We start from the raw sequence: 18,830 nt of genomic DNA, 5'->3' as shown, positions 1-18,830 counted from the left end.
TCATTAAGCTGGAAAGAGTGCAGAGGAGATTTATGAGGATGTTGCCGGCACTTGAGGGACTGAGTTATGGAGAGAGGTTGAGTAGGTTGGAACTTCATTCATTGGAGCATAGGAGAATGAGGGGTGATCTTAGAGAGGTGTATAAAGTTAGGAGAGGCATAGATAGGGTGAATGTGCACAGTCTTTTACCTTGGGTTGGAGAATCAAGAACTACAGGGCACAGGTTTAAGGTGAGAGGGGAAAGATTTAATAGGAACCTGAGGGGCAACTTTTTCACCCAGAGAGTGGTCAGTATATGGAATGAGCAGCCAAGGGAAGTGGTTGAGGCAGGTATATTAACAACATTTTAAAACTACTTGGACAGGTACAGGGATAGGAAAGGTTTAGAGGGATATGGGCCAAACGTGGACATGGACAAATGGGACTAGCTTATATGGGAATCTTGGCTGGCATGGACCAGTTGGGCCAAGGGGCCTGTTTCCGTATTCTATGACTCTATGACTAACCAGGGGTCACAAGCTCAGGACATGTAGCACTTTGCCAGTCTGCCTTGCCCCTGTATTTCAGCTGCTACCCAACACATCTTGGAGAAAAAGGCTTTCACCACCTCCTTGGTTTTGGTCCATGTGCCAACTATTACACCAGAGTAACTTCTTAAAGATTGCTACAGGACTACCAGGGACCTGGTGATGAATGCCTCGGTGTCCTCGACTTGAACTCTTGGTGCCTGCACCATTCCACACCCTGTAGCACTCTTCCTAGAGGTTTGGATACTTCCCTGCCATCTGCCGCGTCTTTCATAATCTTGCCATCAGGAGAGCTTGGCCTTTGCCGGAGACCATCAGAAGGAGATGGAAGAGGTTGAGGAGGAGGAAAAGTAGGCAGCGCAGTTGGCAGAGGAGGATGCCAGCAGATGACAGTGTAGAGAGCCCCCACCCCTCCCCACGGATACAACATTGGGGCAAATCTTATTGCTGAGAAATTCCCTTGAGCATTCCACTCCACGGGCTGTGTGTTCAGGCAGGGAAGTAATGGGTGAAGAAATGGTTGGCTGCCATTGTGGCACTGCCTTTATTGTTCGGTTACCATGGCCCACACAACAAGGTTACTATGTGATATCCACTCTTCGGTTGAGGAGTCTAGAACTTGCTATTATAGCCTCAAACTACAGGATAGGCCATTTAGGACAGAAATAAGGAGAGATTTCGCTGTTCCGAAGAGCTTGGACTCAAAATTGAATGGGGAAGAAAATGAGCCTGATTGTAAATTGGAAACCCAATTCACTAAGCATCATAGAGTCATACAACATGGAAACAGGCCCTTCAGCCCAACTTGTCCATGCTGACTGCCCAGCGAGCTAGTCCCATCTGCCCGTGTTTGGCCCAGAGCCCTCTAAATCTCTCCTATCCATATACTTATCTAGACGGCTTCTAAACGTTGCTAATGTGCCTGCCTCAACCACTCTTTCTGGCAGCTCATTCTAAATATGCACCACCCTTTGCGTGAAGAAGCTGCCCCTGATGTCCCTTTTAAATCTCTTGCATCTGATCTTAAACCTATACCCTCTTGTTTTTAGCCCCCACCCCCCTCTCCCTGGGAAAAACACTATGTGCTTTCACCCTGTCTATGCCCCTCATGATCTTATACATCTCTATCAAATCACCCCTCAATCTCGTACACTCCAGGGAATAAAGTCCTAGTCTATGCAACCCCTCCTTGTAACTCAGGCCCCCAAGTCCAGGCAACAACCTGGTAAATCTTTTCTGCACTCTTTCTAGTTTAATGACGTCTTTCCTACAACAGGGCGACCAGAACTGTGCACAATACTCCAAGTGCGGTCTCTCCAATGACTTATGTATCTGCAACATTCCCAGCTCCGAGACTCAGAGTCCTGACTGATGAAGGCCAGCGTGCCAAACACTGCCTTTTACCGCCCTATCTACCTGGTTGGGTAGAACTTGTACACTTCTTTGGAATTCCCTACCTAAGAGGTTATTGATTTCATTCAAAATGGAGATCGCTAAGATTTCTGAATATTAATGGATTCCAGACATATGGGCAGGAAGATGGTGTTGAGGTAGAAGATCATCTGTGACCTTTGGAATGCCACAGCCTGCTAGAGGGACCTTTCATTTTATATGTTTTAACAATAATAACTGAACACCCTTTTACTGATCCACAGTGATAACCCTCCAACTTTGCTGATCCCATTATTTCTTTGCAACTGGCAATTACAAGTAGCTCCTGGCCTGCAAGGAATGATTGTGAATGAGAGGCTGCAGTGTAGAGTAACAATGATGCATGTGAGGGCAGTCTCCAAAAGCTACTGGTGAGAAGAAAGATACAAATATCCTGAGAAAGGGCAGCACTTTCAAACACCACAATGCCAGTGGAACTTGCCTGGAACTTGTGACCTTGCTGTGACCCAGATCATACAGATGCCATTTGTGCCTCTGCTCCCAATCAACTCCCACTTGAGACTAATCCACTCCCTGAAGGCAACAGTGTGTTCCTGGTTGTCAGCTCCCTGCTGTTGTAGAAAAGTAATCTGCTCCCTTGTAGAAAAGTAGTCTGCTCCCAAGTGGCATCTCCTTGCTCTTGTAGAAAAGCAGTATGCTCCCAAGTGCCATCTCCCTGCTCTTGTAGAAAAGCAGTCTGCTCCCAAGTGGCATCTCCTTGCTCTTGTAGAAAAGCAGTCTGCTCCCAAGTGGCATCTCCCTGCTCTTGTAGAAAAGCAGTCTGCTCCCAAGTGGCATCTCCCTGCTCTTGTAGGAAAGCAGTCTACTCCCAAGTGGCAGTAATCTGTTCCCAGGTGGAATCTCTCTGCTTTTGCAGAACAGCAGTTTGCTCATAATGCAAATAAAACAGAACTCTGTTGGAGTGACCTGAGAGTCCCTCAGTCACATCACTGGAAGCAAAAAACTATGCCATCAGCTGCTGCGCCAGTGGATCTTGACATCTTGGACATTGCTGTTAAGCTGGCTGGTCAGTGCACTAAGGATTCCCACGTGCATCAGCTTCCTTTTCTATTGCACCATTGTAGTCCTCATGTGAGTCACTAACAGCAGAATCTCGCATCCAGGGAGTTGGAATGTGTTTCCATATTACGTTATGGCATAGGAGGCCATTCAGCCTATCGAGTCCATGCCAGCTCTCAGAGCAATCTCATTCCCCCAGTCATTTCTCTGCAACCCATGCCCTCACCTGTGCCCCTTGATTCCCCACCACCCACCTACACTAGGGGTCAGTTAAAGTCGCGAATTAATCTATCAACGAGCGCATCTTTGGGGTGTGGGAGGAAACTGGAGCCCCTGGACGAAACCCACGCGGTCACAGGGAGAACTTGCAAACTCCACACAGACAGCACCCAAGGTCAGGATCGTGCCCGGGTTGCTGCAGCTGTCAGACAGCTGCACTACCTGCAGCACCACCACGCCCCACATATTGGCTCAGTATCCCTTCAATCTAACCGGAGCCTGCTAATGCCACGTGTGTCTCCATCTGAAGCGCACGTCTCTAATCTGTTCAACCCTCATGGTGATAGTATCCTGAACTGGCACTGGGTGGTATAAGGCTCAACAATGCAGCATCTTCCTCCTCCTCCTGCTTCATGACGTGCTGTTCCCATGTGGGGTGAGGGCTATGCAGGTATTTGAGGTCTTCCACTGGGAACGGCAAAACAAAGAACACGCATGGTGCTTTTAGGAGGTAGTGCCAGCATATACGCTGATATATATCAGACATTTATTGCTACTGGGGGACGAGGGAGACACATTTCCTGCAAGGACATGCTTACCTTGTAACCCAGTGTCATTCTCAACTGGAGTGGGGTTGACAGCTTGTGTGACCCTTGAGGAGGAAGACTTTCTGCCCTAGCCCAGCGAGGCTTTGGGACTGGAAGGGTCCTCGTCTGGTTCGTTGAGTCGGATGCCTGTTTTGGGTGATTTTATTAAGCTTAATACCAAAGTATAGTCATGATATTGTTTTCAATTGTTTTTTCCATGTGGTGTGCTTTGAACCATGTTAGTTGCAGAGGAGAGTGAGGTATTGAAAAGTGAGTAACTGGAGAATTAGTGGCTGCTGTAGGAAGTTGTGTGTGTGTGGGAGACAGAGGGAGAGAACTGAGGTCTAAAGGGTACACTGTGTGTGCTTCAAAGATGCATGCTAAGTGTCAGAGCATGAATCCTGACACGTCTCGTAAGCTCAAGGAGTTCCTTCCATAATGTTTTCAGGTACTAGGTGATTATTTTGTGCAATTTTCTCTCCAGCCACATCCTGTAACTACCTCTTTACTGGGGGCATTCCTGTCAGCAAGGACATGTCTTCTCCTCTCACCCTCATTCCCAATAAAACTGGGGGCACACTCCTTGCCTTGCACTGTCTCCTATGCAGCCCTTACACCGGAGTACAGCATTGCTGTGGCTCAGTGGAGAGGTTCCCTTTAACTGCTGAAGGCTTAATGTCAGTTAGTGTAGGACTGGTGCACTGAAAGGCCTGGATAGAGTGGACGTGGAGAGGGTGTTTCCATCAGTGGGAGAGTCTAGGATCTGAGGGCACAGCCTCAGAATAAAGGGACGTCTCTTTAGAACTGAGATGAGGAGGAATTTCTTCAGCCAGAGGGTGGTGAATCTGGAATCCATTGCCACAGAGGGCTGTCAAGGCCAAGTCATTGGGTGTGGTTAAGATAGAGATTGCTGGGTTCTTGATTGGTAAGGGGGTTAAGGTTACGGGCAGGAGGCAGGAGAATGGGGTTGAGAGAAAAGAACAGCCATGATTGAATGGCGGAGCAGGCTCGATGGGCCGAATGGCCTGATTCTGCTCCTCTATTGTATGGTCTTAGGGTTCAGTAGTTGTGTGGCATTGAGTTATTGATCATCTTGAATTGGGAGTTAAAAAGATAATGCAGCACGACATGCTCAAGATGTGTGTCGACCTAACTAGGGCATTGACAGCTGAAGACTGCATCCAGACTGCAGCAGTAGCAATGGGCCTGGGTTCTGTTTCGTGCCACCTTATTTCCAGACATCTGTATTTCTTTAGCATATTTAACTTAGTAAATCATCGCGAGGTGCTGTCCAGGAGTGGTCCAAAACAAAACGTGACAGCTGGCCATGTGGGGCAATATTAGGGCAGACCATCAAAAGCTTGATCGAAAAGTTAGGTTTTAACGGATAGTGAAGTGAAGAGTTCCAGTGGTCCGGGCTCTGACAGCTGAAGGCACAGCACCCTCTGGCGGTGCAAGTAAAATCAACTGGGCAGAATTGGCAGAGCACAGGAATAGATGGAATCACACAGCGGGGAAACAGGCCATTCAGCCCTCCATGCCCATACTGACCAGCAGGCACCCCTCCGTATTAATCCTATCTTCCAGCACTTGGGCCACAGCCTTTTTTGCCAAGGCCATTCAAGTGCTCATCCAGAGACTTCTTAAGTGCTGTCAGTGACTCTGCTTCCTCCACTCTCTCAGGCAGTGTGTCCCAGGTACTGGGTGAAAAAAGTGCCCCTCAGATCCCCTCTAAATTTCTTCCCTCCCTTACCCTAAATCTATGTCTTCTAAGTTTTATCCACCCCTCATAAAGGGAAAAATTTCCTGCAGTCTACCGTATCACTTTGTGCTAACTCAATGTAACTGCACTGTGTAATGAATTGACCTGTACGATCGGTTTGTAGGACAAGCTTTTCGCTGTACCTCGGTACAAGTGACAATAATAAACCAATACCAATCTATATATGTGATAATTTTGTGTACCCTTTAATCTCTTCTGCTCCACGGAAAACAGGCCCAGTCTCTCCAGTCTCTCCTCATAACTGAAATGCTCCATCCCAGGCCCCATATGTTGAATCTCCTCTGTATCCTCTCCAGCACTGTCACTTTCTTCTTGTAGTGTGGTGACCAGGAATCTGAGAGTTACACCAAGATTGGAAGCAGTGGTGCTATAGAGTGGCTTGAACAAGGCTGAGAATCTTAATATTAAGGCACTGTGTACTGGAAGCAAATGTCAATATATGAATAGAGTGTTGATGGTGAACAGATTTAATGCCACATTACCTCTTGTAGTGGGTGGATAGAGAGAAGTTTGACAGATTGGGGAATAGAGGGACATGGAGATTTGGCACAGAAGAGGAGATGAGGCCAGCACAGATCAGCCATGATCACAGTAAATGGCAGGGCAGTCTTGAAGGGTCTGGTGGCCTATTCCTGCTCCTATTTTCTTGTGTTCCTGTTTGAGGAGGATACAATGAAGGTGGACAGCCATGTGTGTGTTGCAGAAGTACAAGTTAAAGAAATTCAGCTTGAGCTACATAGGCAAAATATAACTCACCAGAGTATTGCATAAATATAAGCATAGGTAACTGGTTATCACTTTTGGCAGGAAGACTTTTTCCCAGGGCAACAATGGCTAACAGGAGGGCATGTAATTTTAAGGTGATTGGAGGAAGATATAAGGGGGATGTCAGGGGTAAGTTTGAAAGGAGGGCATGTAATTTTAAGGTGATTGGAGGAAGATATAAGGGGGATGTCAGGGGTAAGTTTTTGTTTTACACAGAGAGTGGTGGCTGCGTGGAACGCACTGCTGGCAGAGGTTGTGGGGGCAGATACATTCGGGACATTTAAGAGACTCTTAGATAGACACATGAATGATAGAGAAATGGGAGGACTATGTGGGAGGGAAGGGTTAGATAGATCTTAAAATGTTGGCACAACATTGTGGGCCGAAGGGCCTGTGCTGTGCTGTAGTGTTCTATGAAGCATTCAGCTTATCCTGATTGGTGAAATTTTAAAGTCACAGAGAGCCAGGAGTGTGTACGTATGTAAATCTTTTTAAGGTGGCAGGACAAGTTAATAAAACATACAACTTGATAAGAAGAGGTAGAGGGGTAACTGATCATCCTATCAGTCCACCCTATGTTTCATAAGGGGTCACCTGTTTAAGATGGCAATGAGGAGGGATTTCTTCTCTCAAAGCCTAATGAATCTTTGGAATTCAGTTCCCCAGAGAGCGGTGGAGTCGAGGGACACAGGGATAGAGTGGTAAGTTAGGTTGAGGCCAAGATTGGATCAGCTGTAATCTTAGTGAATGCCGGAAGAGATCCAAGGGGTTGATAGGCCTCCTCCTGCTTCTGCTTCTCACATGCTGTATGTTGACATTCACATTAACTTTAATGGGACTGAATTTTGAAAGCAAAATGCACACGTGATCAATAATGAATTTATACCTCACTGATCGCAAAAACCAGGAAGTCATGCTACACCTTTTTCAAGCTAGAGCTGGAATATTGCTTACAATTCTGAGCATTGTTCTTTAGAAAGGACTTCATGGCCTAGAAGAGGGTGCAAAAGGGTATTTATTCTATAGTTATCAAGGGTGACAGGTTTTAATTATCTGGAGAATGTAGGATTATTCTGTGTAAAGGGAGAAGATTGATGAAGTCAAATTGAGGTGGATTGAATAGCCCCCTTCAGTGCTTTATGTGACAAACAGAGGTATCCCCATTGGAGACACAAGCGAATGCCGAATCTGGAGCAAAACATAAACTGTTGGAAGGACTCCGGTCCCGAACTGTCAGCCGTCCCTTTGCTTCCACAGATGCTGCTCAACCCACTGAGTTCTTCCAGCAGTTTATTTTTTTGCTCCAGAGGTATCCCCTTCACCTGACCTCTTTCCTGCTTTCTCATAACAAGTTGTGTCCATCTGTTGCCCAAACTGAGCTTATCCAACTCAGCACTTGACAGGTCAAAAGACCTAACCTTGAAGGATGATTTGACTTGATGCCGTACCCTGGTGTGTCATAACTTCAGTAGGCAAGATGTAATGGATCTGATCTTGATTGCCAGTCCGTAAGTTCCATCAATGATCTAAAGATGTGATTCTTTTTCCAGATATATGTTGGGATGGATTCAGTGGTGTTCGAGTGGTGTCCATACCTGGGACTGTCAGTTATGCTCGCAATCATGGTGTCTACCTCATTGACCGGGAGGTAAGGATTCACAAAATATAATGCTTCACAAATCATTATAGAATCATATAGTACAGCATCGAAACAGGCCCTTCGGCCCAACTCGTCCATGCCGACCAAGGTTCCCACCAAAGCTGAAACACTAGAGATTCTGCAGATGCTGGAATCTGGAGCAACACACACAAAGTGCTGGAGGAACTCAGCAGGTCAGGCAGCATCCACGGAGGGAAATAAACAGTCCATGTTTAGGGCCGAGACCCTTCATCAGGACTGGAAAGGAGGAGGGCAGAAGGCAGAATAAGAAGGTGGGTGGGTAGGGGAGGGGGGAGATGTAAGAAGCTGAGAGGTGATAGGTAGAGAAGGCAAAGGGCTGAAGAGGGAGGAATCTGGCAGAAGAGGGCAGAATGAGAAGTGCTACATCTGTCCCTACACCTCCTCCCTCACCACCATTCAGGGTCCCAAACAATCCTTCCAGGTGAGGCAGCGCTTCACCTGTGAGTCCAAGGGTGTCATTTATTGCATCTCGTGCTCCCAGTGCGGCCTCCTGTACATCGGTGAGACCCGACGCAGATTGGGTGACCGCTTTGTCGAGCACCTTCGTTCCATCCACCGCAACAACCAGGAGCTCCTGGTGGCCAGCCACTTCAATTCCACATCCCACTCCCATACCGACATAAGGAGTTTGTACGTTCTCCCCGTGTTTGTGTGGGTTTCCTCCGGGTGCTCCGGTTTCCTCCCACATTCCAAAGACGTACGGGTTAGGAAGTTGTGGGCATGCTATGTTGGCACCGGAAGCGTGGCGACATTTGCGGGCTGCCCCCAGAACACACAACGCTAAAGATGTATTTCACTGTGTGTTTCGATGTACATGTGACTAATAAATATCTTATCTTATCCTATCCATGGCCCCCCTACTGCCACGTTGAGGCCAGACACAGGTTGGAGGAGCAACACCTCGTATTCTGCCTTGGCAGTCTCCAACCTGACGGCTTCAACATCGATCTCTCTAACTCCCGGTAACCCCTCCCCTTCTTTTTCTTCCCCTCACCTCCCCCCCCCAATCCTTTGTCTTCCCTTATTCCCATGGCTCCCTTCCCCCACCTTGATGACCTGCCCATCTCCTCTCCTCCCCCCCCCCCCCCCATCCTTTATTCCATGGTCCACTGCCCTCTCCTACTTGATTCCTCCTCCTTTAGCCCTCAGCCTCTTCTACCTATCACCTCTCGGCTTATTACATCTTCTCCCCCTCACCTGATCTCACCTCTTCCCTGCCTGTGTGTGCTCCTCCCCCTCCCCCCACCTTCTTATTCTGGCTTCTGCCCTCTTCCTTTCCAGTCCTGATGAAGGGTCTCGGCCCGAAACGTCGACTCTTTATTTCCCTCCATGGATGCTGCCTGACCTGCTGAGTTCCTCCAGCACTATTTGTGTATTGCTCCAGATTCCAGCATCTGCAGAACTTCTTGTGTCATCTATCCTAATCTGTATCCTTGGTACCCATGTTCTTCTAGCCCACTTATCTCCAAGCACCATGTACACCTCCTTATTCCTTCTAACAAAACCCACCAGCTTTGACTTGCCTCTTCTGAAACTCATTTATGGTTATTCTGTAAGTTTCTGGTTGATTTTTTTTGTGTGTTCTCACAGTCTTCTTTTGAATTGATTGCAATCCCCACCCTGTAGATTTTGAAATGCTTTGTGATGAAGTGTTTTGAGAGGTTGCTCATGGCTAGAATTAATTCCTTCCTGCCTGAGCAAGGGCTTGGATCCACTGCAATTTGCCTACAGCCACAACAGGTCTACAGCGGCTGCAATCTCACTGGCTCTGCACTCGACTTTGGAGCACCTAGATAACAGCAAAACAGCTGCTGTTTATGGATTACAGCTCGGTGTTCAACACCAGCATCCCCTCAGTACTGATCAACAAACTTCAGAACCTGGGGCTCTGTACCTCCCAACTGGACCCTCGACTTCCTTATGGGGAGACCACAGTCAATGCGGATCGATAGTAACATCTCCTCCTCGCTGACAATCAACACAGGTGCACCTCAAGGATGAGTGCTTAGCCCACTGCTCTATTCTCTCTACACTCATGACTGTGTGGCTAGGCACAGCTCAAACGCCATCTATAAATTTGCTGATGACACCACTGTTGTTGGCAGAATCTCAGATGGCGATGAGGAGGTGTACAGGAGTGTGATAGATCGGCTGGTTTTGTGGTGTTGTAACAACAACCTCGCACTCAAGGTCAGCAAGACCAAGAAATTGATTGTGGACTTCAGGAAGGGGAAGTCGGGAGAACACACACCAGTTCTCATTGAGGGGTCAGCGGTGGAAAGGGTGAGCAGCTTCAAGTTCCTGGGTGTCAACATCTCAAAGGATCTATCCTGGGCCCAACACATTGCTGCAATCACGAAGAAGGCACGCCAGCGGGTCTACTTCATTAGGAGTTTGAGGAGATTTGGTACGTCACCAAAGACTCCTCAACAGATGTACGGTGGAGAGCATTCTGACTGGTTGCATCACCACTTGGTATGGAGGCTCCAATGCACAGGATCGAAAGAGGCTGCAGAGGGTTGTAGACTGAGCTAGCTCCGTCACGGGCACAACCCTCCCCGCCATCAAGGACATCTTTAAGAGGCGATGCCTCAAGAAGGCAGCATCCATCACTGAGGACCCTCACCATCCGGGACATGCCCTCTTCTCGTTACTACCATCGGGGAGGAGGTACAGGAGCCTGAAGACCCACACTCAACGATTCAGGAACAGCTTCTTCCCCTCCGCCATCAGATTTCTGAACGGTCCATGAACCCATGAATACTACATTGTTATTCTTCTTTTGCACTTTTATTTTTGTAAATTATAGTAATTTTTATGTCTTGCGCTGTACTGTTGCCACAAAACAACAAATTTCACAACATATGTCTGTGATAATAAGCCTGATTCTGATTCTGAATTTGTATTATCAACTCCCGAGTTCAGATTGTGAAAACTTCAGCCAGTAAGAGTAGTTGCCCACAAACCCTGGTCTTTGCTTCCTGTTTTGTTGCCAGCTTGCTAATTATTCTGCTGCCTGTTCCCTGACACTAGACGCTCTGTGCTGCCAAGTGCATGTTCAACAGGGAGCAGTTTCTAGTGTAGATGGGGAATTTGGTGAGGCATGGAATTCAGTGAAGCTTCTCGCTATTTAAACAAAGAAAATTGGGATACCTGAATCAGAAATTAACAACCATTTAACAGTTAAACCAGTAAAAATGCTGAGGGTTAAGGAAGTGCTGATGTCAGGCAAGAGTTGGATTTTAATACTCCTGGTAAATAGAGGCATGGCGGGGATCCTCAGTCCTTTAATCTGCACTTTTCATCTCATGTGGCAAATCCAGGATGCTTCATGCATCTTGGACAAGAGATCATAGAGTCTACAGCACAGAAACAGGCTCTTTGGCCCACCATGTCCAAGCCGACCCTTTTGTCCATCTACACTAAACCCATTTGCTCACATTAGGACCGTATCCTCCTGTGCCCTGCCTATTTAAGTGTCTGTCTTCATACCTCTTAAACATAGTGATTGTATCAGATTCCACCACCTCCTTTGGCAGTGATTTCCAGATATCAACCACTCTCTGTGTTTAAAAAAAAGTTTACCCCTCAGATCCCCTTTAAAACTCCTTCCTTAAACCTATGCCCTCTTGTTTTTTTGCTACCCCTACCATGGGGAAAAAAGATTCTGACCATCTACCCTACCTATGCCTCAGATGTGCTGGAAGCATCAGTGACTGAATAGTTAAGGGGTCAATTAGGTCTTTCTGTGGGCAGGATGACGTACGGCCTGTCAGGTGCCAGGCTCAGGGATATTAGGCAGCAGGTGCAGGTGAGGGGGTGAACACCAGGTGCTGGGCCATACTTGATGAGTAGAATTGCCTCCTTCTGTGTCCTACGATGATAATGAAAATAATATATGAAAATGTCAACACTAATGACGTAAGTAGTAAGAAGGATGAGGTCCTGCAGGCAGATTACTCCCCACACTATACACCAGTGAGTACAGAAGTAAGGGCATATTGCAGATGAATGTGTGGCTGTGGAGATGTTGGGGCGAGGAAGGGCTTTAGATCCTTGGGGCTTTGGGATTGGTTCTGGGATATTCCAGACCTGGACAAGCCAGATGGGTTACACCTTGGCAGGACTGGGAGCCACTACCGTTACTGTTGCTGTTGGGGATATCTTGGCAGGGTATATGACATGGGTTTCAGATGGTGGGGAGGTAGCATTGGGCATGGAAGATAGAGGCTTGGTAAACATCTAGAAGGAGGGGACTGAGTTTGGATTACAGAGGAAACAAATGCTGGAGAAAGGAAACAAGATTATTTGGCAGTGCTCACTTGTGTAATATAAGGAATAGAAGTGAACTGATGGCACAGATGAGAGTGTGACAAGGTGGCTATTATTGAAACGTGGCTTAAAGATGGGCATTCCTATCTACTGTGGGTAAAATAAGGGGAGGGTAGCTGTATTAGGAAAATAATCACAGCTGTGTGGAAGGGTTGAAATACTCAAAAGATCAACAAAACAAAGCCATGTGGCTTGAAGTCCAAAAAATGGGATGGGATGATACACTCCCAAACATCGGAAACGATGCACCCCAATCATCAGGGATGATGGAGTAGCAAATATGCAGGCAAATTGTTGAGAAGTGCAGAATTAACAAGGGAATGGTCAACATAAACTAAAAGAAAAAGTGTTCAAAGACAGAAAATAGTCCAACCCCTGTCAACTAAGCAAGATATGGTAAACCACAGGTGAGAAAATAGATAGGGGTTAAGATAAGGAACTTGCAAGGGATATCAAAATCAACATGAATATTTTTACAATGTTATTAAGAAATGGATGGCCTGGAGCAATGTGGGTTCCTTAATGACAGATAATGTTGATACTCTAAATAAAAACAAGTAAATGGCAGATATATTTACTTTACAATGTTATATACAGAAGTGGAAATGGATAATGACCTGAGGAATATTAAATCAGAGACAAGAGCTGCAAAAATAAATGTAAGCAAATAATGACAATGTAGAAAAAAGGGACATCACACAAATCCCCAAGAGAAATAGTTTACTTTTAGATATTGAAAAGAAGTGGGTGAGACCCTTCCGGTAACTTTCCAAGGTTCTGTCTGTTCAAGACCTGTTCTATTAGATAGGAAAATTGCACATATGACAGTGCCGTTCAACAGGGAGGGAAGCCAGGAAACTATTGATCAGTTGGCCAGCTTCTGTCATCAGGAAATATAGAGAGACTGAAGAGCTTCAGTCTTCGCTTATCAGGAAGAACTCAGTGTATCATGAGTGACTCACCTGATTGAATTTTTTGCATAGGGTAATTGGGCAGGGGAATGTCATTTATATGGACTTCCAGAAGTCACTTGTCCCTCATACATGATTATGAGTTAAAGTTCAAGGTCCTGGGATTGAAAACAAATTACTGACCTGGCTGGAGGCAGGAGATAGAGAGTAGGGATAATGTGCAGGGACTCGTGATGCCAAAATGTGGCTAGTTTCTGGCATGAGTCTGTGCTGGGAACACAACTCTTAACTGGATTTATAATCTGATTGGAAAACCTGTAATCCAAGTTTACTGATGACAAAAATTTGGCCATAGTAAATCACAGAGGGAGTGAATAGGCAAAACTTGGCAAATATATTTCACCTTGTGTAAATGTGAGGTCATCTGTTCTGGATCTTGAAAGTACAATACAGAGTACATGATGGAAAGCTAGAAGCAGTGAGTCCATGGAGACACCAGGTCCATGTACATAGATCATTAAAATTGTTGAAGAAGCTAATAAAATACTGCCCTTTAAATCCAGAGGACACGGGTATAAGTTGTGCTTCAGCTAAACAAAGCTCTGGTTAGCTCACATCTGGAGTACTGTGAGCAGGAAGAATACATTGGCCTTGGAGGGAGTGCAGTGCAGATTTACTAGAATGATACCTGAACTCCCAAATGTTAAGCTAATTATATAAAATTATGTGAGCCATAGATAGGGTAGAAGGTTAGTCTTTCTCCAGTGGTGGAAATATCAAACACTAGGGGCCTTAGCTTTAAAGGGAGGGGACGTTTAAAGGAGATTTACGAGGCAAGTGTTCTACACAGAGCGTGTGGAGGCTGCCAGGTAAAGTGGTGGAAGCAGATACAATAGAAGCGTTTAAGAGACGTTTAGACAGAGACATGAACAGGCCAGGAATGGAGGGATATGGGCCATGTGCAGGCAGATGTGCAGTGGTCAGCACAGACATTGTGGGCCTAAGGACCTGTTCTTAATTCTAAGGAGAGGTTAAAGAATTCACATTCCATGGTATTCCATGGAATTTCAAAAATTAAGGGGAGATTTGATGAGCGTTTTCAAGGGCAAGTGAAGGGGTAAAGAGAAACACCTACCATTTGTTGGAGAATCTGGGACAAGGAGGCAGAGTCTAATTATTAGAGCCAGGCTTCTCAAGAGAAGATAGAAAACACTTCTACCAGCTGCAGCAGTAGAAATCTGCAACTTTCCTCTGCAGACAGCGGTTGATGCTCAATCAATTGTGATAGATTGCTAGATTTGGTTAATGGAAAGTATTAGGGAAGGGCAGAAAAGGCAGGATGCAGTTGGGTCATCTCTATCTCTTCAAATAGAGGAACAGACTCAGGGCTAAGCTACCCACTCCTGTTCCTCTGTTTGGCTCCCTGGTCAAAACAAAGGCAAATCATTGTTAATATTTCTGCTATTTTTATACACGTCTGCTGAGCTTGGACATCCCACAGTGCTCTTATCCCTCTTCTATTTCTTTTGTATTTATTCTGTAGGATCCTTCTGAGGAAGCAAAGGATTAAGAATTACAACCATACCTATAACTGGCAAAGAAAAAAAAATATATATGCATTTATATTTCTTTAGCAAGGGCTAGCAAGCTGCTGACCCACTAGTTAGGTTGGAATGTTAAGTATGTTAACTGCCTTTGTTTCGGGTAACGGACCATTCCGATATGTCAGACAGTGGTGATACCGAGTGTAATTAACATCGAGGTAAAGACTTGGTCTGAACAATGAAGGGTGATACCTGCCTTTGAAAGCCTTGACTCTAACTCAATTATACTAAGACAAAAGGTGTGATAGCTGTCTCCGGATCTCTATAGCTTGACCGAAACTCCCGGCGCCGTTTGCATGGGATGTGCGTGACAATTCCTGTATAAATGTCTGTCTGCCCTTTGTGCGGGGAGAACTCGGGAAGCGACTCTTAGTGAGTGCTGAAGAGAATTCTCCTAGCGGTGCACTGCTAATAAAGGTATTTGTTCGAATTGACCTCATGGCACTGTGTTATTTACAGCGGACGGATAGGGAAATTGATTTCGGGACGACACTTCAAGTATTTTCTTCATACACCTTGATTATTTAATTTCTTAGTTTCCCCATACTTAATTTATTTCTTCTTTCCTAGCCTATTTGTTTTCCCATCTGTCAACTCCTCCCTCATTCAGTATTTCACACACTTCAGTACCACATCATGGAAACTAGCCTCCCCTCCACGGACTCTGTCTACACTTCTTGCTGCCTCAGTAAAGCAGCCAATGTAATCAAAGACCACCCCCCCCCCCCCCAATTCGGGCAGAAGATACAAAAGCCTGAAAGCACGTACCACCAGGCTCAAGGACTGCTGTCCTATCCCGCTGTTATAAGGCTATTGAACAATAAGATAGACTCCTGACCTCACAATGTACCTTGTTATGGCCTTCACCTTATTGACTGCCTGCACTGCGCTTTCTCTGTAGCTGTAACACTATATTCTGCATGCTTTTCCTTTGTACTACCTCGATGCACTGATGTGATGAAATGATCTGTATGGATGGCATGCAAAATAAAGTTTTTCACTGTACCTCCATACATATGACAAAAAAAAACAATTTACCAATTTTACTTAATGCATGAGTTTTTTTTAACTGAGCCGAGTTTGTGTTATAATATTTGGTTGTAGTCTCCCCAGCCCCAAGGACACATGCAAAAGCATGCATGACAGCCAACCTGTCCGCTTAACTGAGACTTTATTGATGTAAATTAAAATTCTCAGGTCCACTCCCTCTCTCCTCCTGCCACCCCCAATTCTCTCTTACTCTTTCTCTTTTCTCCATCCATCCCTGCCCACTCCAGCTCTCACAGTTGCTCCTGCTGTTGAGCATATCAATGGGCAGTGGGAGTCAGAGCTGAGGGCAGGACTCCCTGAACAAGTCACGTCAAGTAGATTCAATCTTCACTCCTGCACTTTGATTAACGTGAACTGTTGAGACAGCAGGAAGAAGGGGAAGGGTCTGTAGTCCAGGGCACGCAGGAGTTAGCCTGTGGTCTCCTGGTATTAGTATTGGTTTATTATTGTCACTTGTACCGAGGTACAGTGAAAAACTTGTCTTGCAAACCAATCATACAGGTCAATTCATTACACAGTGCAGTTACATTGAGTTAGTACAGAGTGCATTGAGGTAGTACAGGTAAAAACAATAACAGTACAGAGTAAAGCGTCACAGCTACAGAGAAAGTGCAGTGCAATAAGGTGCAAGGTCACAACAAAGTAGATCGTGAGGTCATAGTCCAGCTCATTGTATAAGGGAACCGTTCAATAGTCTTATCACAGTGGGGTAGAAGCTGTCCTTGAGTCTGGTGGTACACGCCCTCAGGCTCCTGTATCTTCTACCTGATGGGAGGGGAGAGAAGAGAGAATGACCCGGGTGGGTGGGGTCTTTGATTATGCTGGCTGCTTCGCCAAGGCGGTGAGAGATATAGACAGAGTCCATGGAGGGGAGGCTGGTGTCTGTGATGCGCTGGGCTGTGTCCACAATTCTCTGCAGTTTCTTGCAGTCCTGGGCAGAGCAGTTGCCGTACCAAGCCGTGATACATCCAGATAGGATGCTTCCTATGGTGCATCGGTGAAAGTTGGTGAGTGTCAAAGGGAACAACCCAAATTTCTTTAGCTTCCTGAGGAAGTAGAGGCTCTGGTAAGTTTTCTTGGCCCTGGCATCTACGTGATTTGACCAGGACAGGCTGTTGGTGATGTTCGCTCCCAGGAACTTGAAGCTCTCAACCCTTTCAACCTCAGCACCATTGATGTAGACAGGTGCATGTACACCGCCCCCTTTCCTGAAGTCAATGACTAGCTCTTTTGTTGACATTGAGGGTATCTGAAGGAAGGCGCTGGTTGTACCAGAGGAGTTCCTGTGGTGGGATGTGTAGAGATGGATTGCACTTCTCTTCCATCTATGAACTGGCTCACTCCTGCGTGCCCTGGACTACGATCTCTGTCTCGTCTATACCTCCATGTTTAGTTTCCATTTTACCTGTAGCTCTTCATTTTTATTAATCCATGGTGTATCATTTGCTAGCTTGTTCTTATTTTACAGGGGCATATATCTCTCTTGGTTTATTGGTTGCCAAGATAAATATCTCAGTCTGAGGATCCTGAGGTAGTCATTTGCCTTCAAGCATGTGTACTTCATGCATATATATAGTAGCATGTAGCTACTATATATATATATGCATGAAGTTGGACTGTTGTGGAATGGACTTCAATGGCACCAACTTTCAAAAGTGGATATAATGCACGCACGCAGCTACATCTCACATTGAGTGTGTGACTGTGGATGAATGTCTGTACCTCTGTTTTTGAACCTTCTCGAGCTTTTCACCCCTTTCCACACGTGCAACAGTACCTTTGATCAATGCCATAACCCTTCTTTCCTGCACCGTTCACTTGCACATTGCAGCCAGGAATTTGTACTTGCCCATTCCTGCGCTAGTTTGAGCCAGGTTTCTGACACTGCTGTGATACATTAACTCTATGAGGGACAGAATGTTTGACCCAGTTTCCTGAGTCAGGGTAAGGGACCCCAGATTTGGAGTGTGAGCAGTGGGTTAGCCCCTGGTCTCCTGGTATCTGGAGGAAGGCGCTGGTTGTAGCAAAGGAGTTCCTGTAGTGGGATGTGTAGAGATGGATTGCACTTCTCTTCCTAGGGTTACATCTGTGACATCATCTACAAGGGAACAGAGGAGAAGATAAAGGAATGTGCACTACAGGACGGCAGAGTTCCTCTGGTATGTAGAAGGAATTTCTGAATCTTTGATCACCTTTCTCCTGCTCCCGTTTCCTCTGGTGGTAAAGTCTAAACTAGGGAGGCACAATCTTAAGACTCTTGCAACCACAGCTTTTTGGAGCGCTGAACATCGCTGGTCATTTAGCAGTGAAATTAGGAAGCTCTATGTCCAGCAATGTTTAGTGGAAATCCGGAAATCTTGAACCCTGTCTCCAAAAAGCTGTGGTTGCAAGAGTCATACTGTGGCCCAAAGTGCTTCATAGGAGTGTTATCCAGAGCCTCCCATCTGCCTCCTATTATTGACAGTGTTTTGGACACATACTCCCGGCTTTAACACTCTTCCCTTCTTGCTGATAAAGGGATATTAGTACAGGTGGCAAGGGTCAACTGAATCTCCGAATGAACCCTACTGCTTCTGCCTTGGTTGACCAAGTTCACGGAGCATATTAATACAGATGCTGCACCTATTTTGCCATTAATGTTTTCCTCACCTGCTTCACAGTTCAGGCAACAGCTGGGACACTCTTTACATGCTCCACCAACACTGCTCTACCCCTGCAGTGATTTCTTTATTGTAGGGTGTTGCCTGTCCTGCAAAATAGGAACACATTTCCTATTACAGAGCAGGTCAAATACTTCACCCCAGGGTGTCCACTGCTCTCCCCAGCCTGACACTCTGTGTTAGTTTACTGGTGAAGCATGCCCACTCGGGGCCAATGGTGGAGAGTGCACCTTCACTAAAGAACTAAATACTTAAATGAC

The 18,830-nt window shown here is 46.0% G+C and overlaps 1 protein-coding gene across 4 annotated transcripts in view; it reads left to right on the top strand.

Annotated features, from left to right (window-relative positions):
- LOC127577349 (L-fucose kinase) overlaps positions 1 to 18,830 on the top strand; it is a 245,635-nt gene that overhangs the window by 176,361 nt on the left and 50,444 nt on the right. For all 4 annotated transcript variants that reach the window (XM_052028477.1, XM_052028478.1, XM_052028479.1 and 1 more), the window contains 2 exons: positions 7,883 to 7,980; positions 17,989 to 18,069. In XM_052028477.1, the coding sequence (XP_051884437.1) occupies positions 7,883 to 7,980; positions 17,989 to 18,069 (179 nt within the window). The remainder of the gene's footprint in view (positions 1 to 7,882; positions 7,981 to 17,988; positions 18,070 to 18,830) is intronic.

This window comes from Pristis pectinata, chromosome 13 (assembly GCF_009764475.1).
Source record: "Pristis pectinata isolate sPriPec2 chromosome 13, sPriPec2.1.pri, whole genome shotgun sequence".
In the NCBI taxonomy this organism is placed as follows: domain Eukaryota; kingdom Metazoa; phylum Chordata; class Chondrichthyes; order Rhinopristiformes; family Pristidae; genus Pristis; species Pristis pectinata.
The sequence above is the reverse complement of the archived record's forward strand: the minus strand, read 5'-3'. Positions and strand labels throughout refer to the sequence as shown.